Source organism: Corapipo altera, unplaced genomic scaffold (genome assembly GCF_003945725.1).
Source record: "Corapipo altera isolate COAL_440 unplaced genomic scaffold, ASM394572v1 2b, whole genome shotgun sequence".
NCBI classification, from domain to species: Eukaryota; Metazoa; Chordata; class Aves; order Passeriformes; family Pipridae; genus Corapipo; species Corapipo altera.
In genome coordinates, this window is record NW_020884874.1 from 19,353,982 (window position 1) to 19,366,062 (window position 12,081).

General features: G+C 37.5%; 1 protein-coding gene across 3 annotated transcripts in view; it reads right to left on the reverse strand.

Annotated features, from left to right (window-relative positions):
• Positions 1-671: 671 nt before the first annotated feature.
• STX7 (syntaxin 7) overlaps positions 672-12,081 on the reverse strand; it is a 31,357-nt gene continuing 19,947 nt past the window's right edge. For all 3 annotated transcript variants that reach the window (XM_027634019.1, XM_027634020.1, XM_027634021.1), the window contains 8 exons: positions 11,325-11,394; positions 9,970-10,060; positions 8,227-8,364; positions 7,521-7,573; positions 6,649-6,739; positions 5,790-5,862; positions 4,743-4,825; positions 672-2,101 (listed from right to left, as the gene is read on the reverse strand). In XM_027634019.1, the coding sequence (XP_027489820.1) occupies positions 2,006-2,101; positions 4,743-4,825; positions 5,790-5,862; positions 6,649-6,739; positions 7,521-7,573; positions 8,227-8,364; positions 9,970-10,060; positions 11,325-11,394 (695 nt within the window). In that variant the 3' untranslated portion in view covers positions 672-2,005. The remainder of the gene's footprint in view (positions 2,102-4,742; positions 4,826-5,789; positions 5,863-6,648; positions 6,740-7,520; positions 7,574-8,226; positions 8,365-9,969; positions 10,061-11,324; positions 11,395-12,081) is intronic.

The window sequence follows — 12,081 nt, forward strand, 5'->3', positions numbered from 1 at the left end:
GCTGACTGCTGTTCTATTTTAGACTAGTGTAGTCTGAAAACAAAAACCCCAAGGCATTAGCATCACTAGTGCCAGCCTTAACTTAGCTGGTAGTGGCCCAAAGTGTACTTGATGGCTACTTAAAAACGGACTCCCATCCTCGTGCTCAGCACAAAGTCAGCCACAGGAACACAGGAGCTGGGATCTCAACACACAAGAGAGTCCATACTGCAATTAGAATTCCCTTTTCAGTCTCAGAGATGTTACATAAAACATAATCATGAAGTTTCACAGGACTTATTTTTACTCCATTGCTTTTGAAATCCAAACGCAGAAGCACAAGCCTCTTTCCCAAACCGTGGATGCCAATTCCTCAACAGTTACATGCTATGCTGAAGGTGAGCTAGTAAACATCTACCCTTAGCACCCATTGTCAGCAGCCACCCAGAGAAAGCAGCCTCTCCTCCCATAGCTGGGCTCACACAGGTGGGAATGCAAGATCCAGGAGCGTTTTCATTGACCCTGTGAAGTGCAGCACAGGAACAGAGGTTCCCCTGGGCCGCCCCACCAGCAGAGCTGAAATCCTCTGGAATTGTTCAGAGAAGTTTCAATCATTTACATAAAGGCAAAGACAACAGCTGTGCTCATAAAGATGGATTAAAAAAAACCCCAAACCAACTATTAGAAAAATGTACTCTTTAAAAGACCTTTATTTTGGTTGCACAGTTACAATTCTAATGTCCATTTATGCTTACAGTTAGATTGTTCCCAAATAATATTTCATAGGTCATCATGTAAACAGTGCATTATCTATCAGTCTGGTGTATAAGAACGTTATAAAATACAGATGAAATTACTTTTTCATCTATAGACTTTCAAATTAGTTCACCAAGATCAATTAAAAAGGCAAATAGATTAATTGACAAAAAAGTGTTATATTTTTAATATATTAGTACAAAATGGCACAAAAGGAAGAAGGTCATTTTAAAGGCCGTAAGCATCAAACGCCTTAAAGAGTTTCAATCAGTTCAACCGATTTTAACTTAATTTCAAATTCCAGTGTTGAACTTGGAATTGAAATTGTAATCATAATCTTTTTCTCTTCAGCTGTATGAAAGACCTTATATACGAGGTTGGACCTGTTCATGGAAACTAAATCACAGCAGTTTCAGAACAGTGACATTCAAGTGCAGCTAGGAAGTTGGGAATTTCTATTTTTCCCAGTAACTCTAAGAATTCACAGACTAGACCTTATTTTCATTTAGCCAAACTCATTGATCCACACTTCAGATGCAAAGATACCAGATGTGTGCACATAAAACACAATATTTCTTATTGCAAGAACTGAAACAAAAAATTGACATAATTACACTATCCACCCTACCTACCTTTGCAGGAGGTTCCAGACATAAACATATCCAGTGCCAGATACAGAGAAACAAGAGCATCTAAAATATTTCAAGAAAACTTAGAAGGCTTAATTCACAGGCTTCAAGTATAAAAGAGAGATCACACCAACTTCAGCAACCTAAGTTTTATTTTTGAACCACCCATATCAAATGGGCAGGTGAGTTGGATGGAAGGGAAACAGACAAGGAATACATTTCTAACTTAAAAATAAATTCTGAGATGTGAATTTGTTGCCTCAAGCAACAATTCAGCAGTTTGTTTGGCAGCAACATTTAGCAATATCCCAAAAGATAATTACCCACTCTGTCAAAACAAATTATCATGACTTTGATTAGCTCCCTAAACCTTCAGAGGTTTTTATGTTTAAGTTAACAAAACAGTTTATGATCTTGACTGCTTTTTTCTTGTAAGACAGCACCCACATCCAAGAGGGCAGGCAGTTATACTGATGGTAATACTGAGAACATTGTTTCTCAGGTCAAAACAAAAAGTCTTATAAAAAAAAAGTGAGATGAAGTACAGAATTAATATTTTACTCAGCTTCACAATGAGCAAACCATGACTAGGAATTTCCTTTCCTAATTTAAATACCAATTACAAAGCTTTCTCCAGAGACTTATTTGTTAGAAGATAACCATATGACGAGTCCAAGAAGCAATAATCCAACAACAAGTATAACAATGAGTATGCACATCTTCTTTCGGGATCTTTGCTGCCAAAAGAGAAAAAAACAAGTTGATTGAAAACTGTACCACCACAACAGAGGACTACTCAGATGCTTTTATGGTCCTACTGCTTGTGCAATCTGACCAAATTGTGTCCTTACTAACAAGTCATATAAAGATGTTCAAGGAAAAAAAAAAAGCAAACTTATCCACATTACTATTCAATGGAAAGATTTTATGGTATTTTCTGACATACCTAATAAACTAATGAAAGAGAATGCAGTAATGTAATGAATGAATGTAATTACAACACTTGGAGAAGTAAATGTGAGAGTGCAGATGACAGCTTACAGAGGAAAATGGAAGATCAGTCTGCACAGTAGAGGAGATAGAAACAGTCTGCTAGGATAAAAACATTCAAAGACCATTAATGGATATACAGAAGGGCAAAACAGACTACAATTTTAGACTTCTGTGCATCAATTCACAGAGTTATTTTAAAGCTGATTCTGTCAACTTTCTTAGGTACAACTTGCTCTTAAAGAAAACAAAAACCAACAACAACAAAAAAACCCCAAATCAAACAAAAAAGACCTGACTAGAGACCCAGATATACAGACATTACTACAGTAAAGTGTAAATATAAGCATGTTCAGAACTTCTGCATTTCCCATACAGATCTGTAACTTGAGATACCAGAGCACTTAAGACTAGAAGCCATCTGTCATCCTTTATCTGAAAGATGTGGAATCAGAAGGTTTCCTTCAAGGAGGAAAGAAAATTAGGAATGCATTTCTCAGGCTTTTGCTGATAGTCAAGGAATAATAACACTCAAATCTTGGAATTCTAGGCCACAGCCCCAGAAGTAAAGCCAGGCTGTGCTCTACTTGGCAGAAGTTCTTCTGCCTGGGTGGTTTTGTTGTGTTTTTTCCTCTCTTTTCCCCTCTGAAGAACAACATCTGTGTCAGTTCTTCATTGGAGCTGTCAGTTCTCTGCCGAGTACCACCCAGACTACCAAGTTTCCTAACAATTCTACCCTCCTAGTTTTACTGTCTCATTGCTACTTCTCCCACTGTCGGCTAATATTTGATTTCACCATTTTACTTGCTAGAACTCAATCTGTTTGCTAGCATATCTTCCTTTTTTAGACCCTGCAGCCAGTTCTCTCTTTACACACAAGTCTCTTCCTTCTGCATCCTGCAGACCACCTCTCGACAGCAACGCATTCAAGTCAAACATTTCCACTGTAATACTACTTAAGCAAGGGAGTAGACTGAAGACATGGCAATCTTATTTTCTCATGCAATTCATCATCATTTATACAAGTGCTGAAGCAGCACTGGGAAAGGGGGAAAGAAAGGAGAGAAGCCTGGCTTTGCCCAAACTGCTCTGCTGTGTGAAGGCACCCCATACAGCAGATGAGTGATGCAGACCTCATCCAACCACAAAGAAGATGCTGTGAGGGTACCAACAGCCCTGTCCCTACCAGCACACCCAGGCCTCTAACACTTCCTTGAGCAGGTCAGACCATACAGATATAATAGTTGCTGAAATTAAAATAAGTTTGCTGAAAGTGGAAATGATTTTTCAGTGCCTTAGAACAAGGACGAGTGCAAGCAAAGGAAAGTTTAAATCCAAAGCAAACTACACAATCCTTTCAAACAAACACAGGACAACTCTGCACAGCGTTTGGTCTCTGCTGCAAGACCCACTGAACAGAAGCATGTCAAAAGTATTGATAACCTTCCTTTGAGATCAGAAGATATTCATCCCTTCCTCCTCAAAATAAAACATGGAAGTTTTTAATTTTAAATTTCAACTAGAAAACTAACACCTTCCACCGAAAATTTTGGCTGCTACTACTTTTTTTTCCCCTGAACTTTGTCATTATCAAAATAGGAGCCATCAACTATAGTTAATGTGCCAGTTAGTGCCACCCATAATACAATTCAAGGATGCACCCTCTCCCACTTTTGAAATCAGTAAGCAATGCTTCAGACATGCCATCATTCATTTACTGTCCTGGTTACTACTAACACACATAAGAGGATTTAAAAAAAAAATCTAAGGACTAACTCTAACTTAAAAGAGCAGATTAATCACTAATACGATTATTTCTAATAAGTTCCAAAAATGTTATAAAGAAGTGGCATTTAAAGGTACTTAAAAGGCTTTTCAAAAAAGTTTGACAGTTTCAAATATGAGCTTTGAGAATATTGTAGACAGCAAAAATTGGTGCTAACTGGCAATGTCTTCAGAAGACTTTCCTGCCTATCTTCCATACTCCTTCAGTGATCTTTAGAGGCTTGCTCTCCATTTAAAGCAACCTTTTACTTCTTGAACTATAAAATAAGAGGTTGGTTTGTTTGCAATTTTTTGTTGGTTTGGAGGTTTTTGGTTGGTTGGTTTTAAACAAGGATGTAACTCCAGGTGCTCTCATAGAATTATAGAAGGCTCTGCAACAGCCTATCTGGAAACAGCTTTACAGGAAACCCAAAGCTTTCAGAGGTCACTGACTTTTGGTTTATAGTGACCTAGAAACACCATGGAAGTCTAACATAAACCTATAACTAAGTCTTCAAGCCTTGAGGAACTTGCTATGCAAAATCTGAACTGCCTAAAAAAGTGGAAGTCACGACTACTGAGAAAAGACAGTTACACACAACTGGCAGTAGGCATTGGCATTACCTGGTAGTTTGCTGCTCTTGCCAACTGCTGGTTTGCTTGCTGCACGTGTACATCTGCATTTTCCACATTGGCTTCTATGCTGTCTTTATTTTAAAAAGAAAAGATTTCAAATTTTTATTAATTATAACTTGGAAAAAGGTTTGGCATGCTGAAATACTCTTGAGAGCACATGTAATAGCTGCCCCCAATTGCTGGTGTCTTCATCAATATCCGAAGTTTTATACCTTGTATTATGAAAGCTTGACTCACCCTATACTTATGCCAGAGCTCATTTTAGTAGTGCCCAGGCAATGACTGGCTGAATTCATGTCAGGTAACAACTCCGCTGTTCTAGATGCAGGATTGAAACTTTGATACTAACTAGAGTAAAAACTTTCAATACTTCTACTTTTTTTTTTAATAACCTTTTACTTGCACTCCACTTGCTACTGACTACTCTCTGCTCAGACTAAAAAATTCCTAAGGCTTGTGAAAACAGAGGAAACAGACACAAAAAAACCATCCCAAAAGCTAGTTTGGTATTCTATCATATTGACAAAGATTTATTTTTTCCCCTGGAAAAATATTAACAGATTATGGGCTAAGGTGACAGAAAAAGCCCTGAAAATATATGCTGGACATAGACAACAGCATGACATGGCAACAGACTCAGAAAATGTATTCTCTAATCACGTTTTATTAAAACATTAAACCTATTTGTAAGGAAGGCAAAGCATGAGCCTTTGCTGAATCTGCACACATATTATTAGCAAATACAGTAAAACTTCCCACATAAATTCCAATTTTATGCATAAACAGTTCAAAAAACTACTTTTAAAGACATTTTATACACATGAAAAACTACATAATGTTTTAAACTACATTTTAAACACAGTTTCTGTATTCCCAGTCACCTCAACCAGTCTACTCATTATTAGGCTGCACCACATTTGCTTTAGCATTGTTATTCTCATTAGAGGAATTTTTCCAGCAAAAGGAAGTTCTACATTGCAGCTCTCCAGCGAAACCGAATAAAAATTTTTCAGATAGTATATGAATTGGACTTACCTATCACATCACCTTGTTCATGAATCATCATTCCTAGATCTTTGAAAATTTCATTGATGTCCATAATATCAGCCTGTAAAGAACCAATCATAGCATCAATTGACATCACATATTGAAGCATCTCTGCACATTTAGATAAAAATAGTGTTCCTTCTCCTCCCGAGTGCATATCCCTGACTCTTTATACTACAAGATAAAAAAAACCAACTTAATGTACTTATTTGGAAGGGATTTTTTGGTACTATGAGACCAAGTTTATCATAATCAAGTTAACCATCAAATCAAACTGAGGATAAGCATGTGCACAAAGTACACTTCCCAACACATCACAAACAGGATCTCTCATTGCTGAGGGCTCATCTAGACACATGCTTGTATTATAAGTTTGAAAAATTCATGACAACATTGCTTAAAATGTATCTAAGCCAAATTAATAAAAGCCGGTGTAGGACATATTTTGCATTAGTTTTAGCACTAGGGAGGTTCAGATTAGATATCAGAAAATTTTTTTTCACTGTTAGGTGGTCAGGCATTGGAATAGATTGCCTGAGGAGGTGGTGGAGTTACCAGACCTGGAAGTGCTTAAGAGGCATCTGGATCTGGCCCTGGGTGATTTGGTTTAGGGGTTACAGTGGTAATGTTGGGTTGACAGTTGGACTTGCTGATCATAAAGGTCTCTTCCAACCTTGATGATTCTATTATTTCAAAAGCACATTTTATATCTAAAGGCAGTATTTTCAGTTTTAAAGGAAAAAAACCACACCAACAAACAAATCTCCTCAAGATTCACTTCTGCAATTAATGCTCATACCATGGAAACATTAAAAGCATATTCTGCTGTAAAACTACTTGTACTTACTTCAAGCTGCCTAATGGAAGATTCCCTCTCCTCGATAAGACGGAGATCATCCTCTGTAATTTCTTCATCTTGCACTTGTGCTTGTGGTTGACTATCAAACAAAAAAACCCTCAAAACTCACACAGAATTGAACAGGCACAATGAGAAATAATAAAATGACAGTTAACTACATAGCACATTTTACATTACTGGTTAACAAAACGCATGTTTTTACCTTTGCCTGTTTAGCTAACAGGGACAGCATAACCGTCACACCTTAGGTGTAGGAAGCTGCTGCTGTAGCAAAGCTAGTAGCTAGCTAGAAGATAGCTGACTGGAAATTCCAAGTATGAATACAAGGGCAAAGTTCCTTCTGAATTATAAACTGCAGAGTTGATATCTATCTGAGGCAAAAGCAAGCTACCCAACAAAAAATAATCTGAGACCAAGAAGCAGTTCTTGGAGCATATGGAAGCAATGAGACACCCCAGTAAACACTGTGCCCTTATCACAACAGATTTACTCTATTCACAGGTTGGACTTTTCTTCCCTAAGTTTGGGTCTCAGAAAACCCAAAGGCAGATTAGGGGAGTTTAAGGTGATGGCTACAGCTGAAGCATCACAAGAACTCTTCCTTTTTTCTTCCCATCTACGCCATCAAAATCTCTTCTCTATGCTAGCATTATAGAAGAAAGCCTAACTGAACAACCTATCCCAAATCCCTCCAGAAAAAGGCAATTGATCAGAAAAAAACCAAAGCAAAACAAACAAAAAAAAAACCCAAGTGAAAACAAAAGAAAAAACCCAATCCAGAAAACCATGGGCAGCTGTCTTCCCTGCAGGTCATTTATTATTCTGAGTTTGGTTAAGGCTTGTGAACTAAGTCAACCTACCTGTCCCAAGACACAAGTGTTCCTTCTTTGTAGCTATCTTCTGGAGCACCACCCTACACGATCAGAGATTAAAAATACAAATATAACATTATGGCCCTGAAAGGAGCACTGTCAGCATTTCTATAATGAGTCAATATTAGAAGGTTTTTAGAAAGTCGATTTCAAACCGAAACATGATTTAACACGCTCTCATTCTGATTTTGCTTTATGTATGCACAAAGATGAAATACAAGCAAAAGCATTCAGCTCAGTAACTGCCTGCTAAAATTTTTAAGTACAGTAACAGGTATTTGGCAGAGTGAAAAGGCAAAATTGATATATTAACACAAAAAAGCTCAACATCTGAAGCTCCTTAGCACTTCTTCACTTTAATACTCTACATAAATCTGGCAAGTAATTTTTCCCTTTAGGAAAAAATCTGTTGATATCTTAAAGCTACAGCAAAAGCATTTCCAAATCTACTATAAGTTGTTTTTGCAAGACTACAGCAAGAACATGGAGGCAGTTTGTGACAAAAGCAAGGAAAAAGTAACTGTTCTCTTGGGAGATTACTACAGCTTAATGCAGCCTCTACTATAAAGTCATATAAAACACAATCTGCAGTATTTAGGGTCAGATATGAGCTTTTTTAAGTAGCATTATGGAAGCCAGTTTGACATCAAACACCACCGTAAAGAGTATAATGGCACATTTTTCTGATACTTACAGACACCCTTGAGCTGGCTCTTACTCTGGCTACAAAGTCTTTTTCTTTCTCAGCAGCTTGCCTTTGGAGTCTTTGGAAATTTGTAAGTGCTGTGGTGAACTCCCCCACAAGACGGTCTTTCTGTATTTTTCTTTGACGCTATAGGAGAAAGTTTTACCAAGTCAAATGAGCTCAGGCTTTTCAAGGCTTTGCTATTTCCAGTCTGCTCAATGCTAAGGTATATACTTGTTTTCTTCTAAATAGGTATAAGGGAAGATTGTCTACAAAACCATCTGCAATTGCATGGACAAATCTTCTTTCCTTCTGGAATAATAAAACTGCACAAATTAATGCATTTAAAGAGGAAGCTGATGTATTTATTTTCATTCAACAGCTGGAAATGAGAAATGGGCAGGGACAAGAAAGCTTTTACCTTCCTTATCATCTGCTGATCATAAAACCTACTTTTACAGTGTAAAATATTTTGATACCAAGAATGCTAAAATATGCAAAGGTAACTGAATAGAGGGGAAAGGTGCAGAAAAGAAAGAACATGGCAATTCTTATGTATTTTATGTAAATGTTGGAAATACATATTGAGCTGCATCCAGAAGTAGGTTCACATACCCACTTAAGTGCTTTAGAACTGGTACTAAAATACATATTCCAATCTTTCAGGCTTTTTTGTTTGTCTGTTTTCCTTAAGATGTAGTGAAGAGGAATACTGGACACTCAGGAAAGCCTCTACCAGATTTCCCTAAATATATACAATATATCAACCTTCCTTCCAAATGTCTAAAAGGCTGTAATTTGCCATTCATGAATCTGTTATTTATGTCTTTTGTTGAGATTTAGCTTTGATAAAAGGAGTAAAATTAAACAGCAAAATGTTTCATTGACAACTTTTCAGCTCCAAGATAAGGAAACAGAGAAACCATAAAAAAGACAACAAAATAAATATACTTTGCCTGAACTAGAGTTATGTATTAAGACCAAGTTTTAACATTGCTATTAGAAGTTTACAGCTTGACAGGATGAGCACACATGGATCATGGCCTGCCATTTGAATTCAGACCATTCATTTTCCCAAGGGCTCCTCAGTAACCTATACCGACCAGGCAAGTTGAGTGACAATAACCCAAATCCATGTTTTCTGGGATTCTGCTGTTTTTCTCTTATATAAGTGGCAGATTTTGCTAGGACAAGAAACTATAGGATGGCAGACAGGAGTGTGCTAATCACAACAGCTACTTCACATGTTATGTCCTGACAAGATTTTACACAGACCTGGGAAAGAAGCAGTTTAAAGACTGCACAAGGTGTTTTAGTAACAGCTCCTGTCTACTCCTCTTAAAAAAGGAAAAGCCTGTGGACAAGATATAGCACATATGATGATCTGAGTGATGTGGAACAAACACACTGTACATGATACATTGACCTTGGAAGCAGTCAGAGTGCCAGTGGAGTCAGACCTAGTATCACTCCAATGGATTACAAAGTGTCCAGCTACCTGAAATCACAGGCAAGCACAGCGCACTGCCTTGCTTCCCACCATTTCAGTTAAACTACCTCATTCTTGATACATAAAAACAACTTTGGGACAAGTCTGGACTGCAACAAAATATTCTTTTAAGTATCCCCACTGTGCAAATGTTTGACTAACTAAACAGTGCTTTGAAAATAGGGAAGTGGAACTGAAGTGACTCAAATACTCTACATGAGCCAACATGATAGTCAAACAAGCCATGCTGTTTGGTTTTATACCTGTTCACTTGTTGCAGCCAAAGATCCAAACTCCTTAATGTATTTGTCAGTTTCTTTGGCAAGCTGGTTGGTGTATTGCTGCTTCTGTTGCCTAAAATCAAATGCAAATTTTCATTAGAGACCATTGGGTTACTTTGTTGAATTTTACTGATTCTCAGAAACGCAGCAGCACGAAATGCTTCTTTAAAGCACACAAAGCCATCTCTACTCTGTTCTTTACTCTGCAAAGCTATTATCAAACCATCAGCATCAATATTTAAAATAATCAAATAACTCTTGAAAAGGCCAAATGTTCAGACAAGTGAAAAATGGACAGATGAAAGCTCAAGGAAACTTGATATATATACTGCATCCATAAAGGGACTGGAACATGTCCTTCACAACAGTTTCTATCCTGTTTTGTTGTGAATTTTTGCCTAGATATGTCGGGTTATTGCATAAACTATATCTTCACCTATTCCCAGTCAACAGCAGAATATCCACGTGGATTGTACCTGGCTAATCTTATGGGCCCTGAACTCAGGGTATTATAAAGCAATTTGGCTGTTCACACAAAATGAACACGATGACTTTGGTTCAATACACACATCCTCCTACTCCTCAACGGCCACAGTGCAGCATTAACCGCACTGGAAATGCCAACTTTCTCACCTACAGGGTGAGCACAACATGTCGCTTACGTGCATTCGTGATGCTGAGATTAACGTGGTAAAGGAGTTTAATGAAAAAAATCATACTGGTTCATTAGACCACACAGAGAAGCGGAAAGCAGCTGACTGTCTCTGCTAGAGGCATATTAATGAAAGACAACCTTTAGGTGACTGAACTACAGCAGAGCATCTGCCCTGGAGTCTGATTTCACTGCTGTTATATTACTATTTCTGGTACATATTTATCCTATAATGCCATCCTTTACTGCAGCTTTCATCACTAAAAACGACATTCCCCTTTCTCTCCCAGTACCCCATCTCACAAAAACCCCACCCCAATATATTCATTACCTAGTGAAACTTATACAGACAGATTAGAAGTGTTGACTGGAGTGGAGGGGTACAGGTGTATGTTTTTAAACAGTGCTATTGCTTTGTGGTTGTGCCACTTTCCCTTCCCTGACATAGAGCACAGGTTTTACAGAATGCTGATACTTCAGGCAACATGCATGGGCAAACCAGATGACTCTAGTTTACAGATTATCCAAAACTAATTTTAGAAAGCACATCTCAACATTTAAGTTTCAAATACTTCCCTATATTCACCTTTCTCAGTGAAATCAAGAACTCTACCTAACAAAAAACGACCACCAGGAGATTGTTTACAATGCGACAAAACTAAACATTTTTGTGTGAAGTACTCACAGCTGTTGCCTCAACTCAGGCGTGTCTTGTGGTGTTCCAAGCTGATGTAGTATTCTTTGTATTTCAGCAGCTGTTTGAGAAGAAGAGAAATTTTAATGGGGCAAAGACAATTCCTGCACAGTTTTATGCATTTTTGCTTGATAATTCTAAAGCAATATAAGCTGACAGAAACTGAAACTCAAGACTTTTTCAACCTCCTACAAAGACTCTACTTTTAAGTCCCAGAACAACTACTAAATGGTTTTGGCCAAGGACAAAGGTCAGGATTTCTTACAAAGGATGAGAATGTATACAAGTCTTAGGTAGAAACAGGCAATTTAAAGATTAGTTAATAGTTTCATTATAAGTCTAAATCAGGACTTCTAATATTTTGACAGTCTTATGTTTTTAAATGTGGGATGCAAACTGCCAGTGATTTTTAAATGTATTTCATAAAATACATTAGTTTTGAACAGCAAAAAGTCATATATCATCTGAGCCTTATTTTGAGCCTGCTATATATTACTATCACATGAGAAAGCAAGGAGAAAAACACATAGAAACTTCAAGGATATGTAGTTTTTCACACTGCAAGACTTATATCCTCAAGATGCTTTATCTCAGCTTAACATCCTCATGTTCTAAAACAAAATATATATCCAGAATAATTTATTTTGCTTGACCCTCAGCTGGGCGTAGACTTGTCTTCCCTGTATTTCTGTGGCCTTCCCCAGGAAGACTGGTATACTGCATAGTCAGTAGAAAATATGTTGGTATC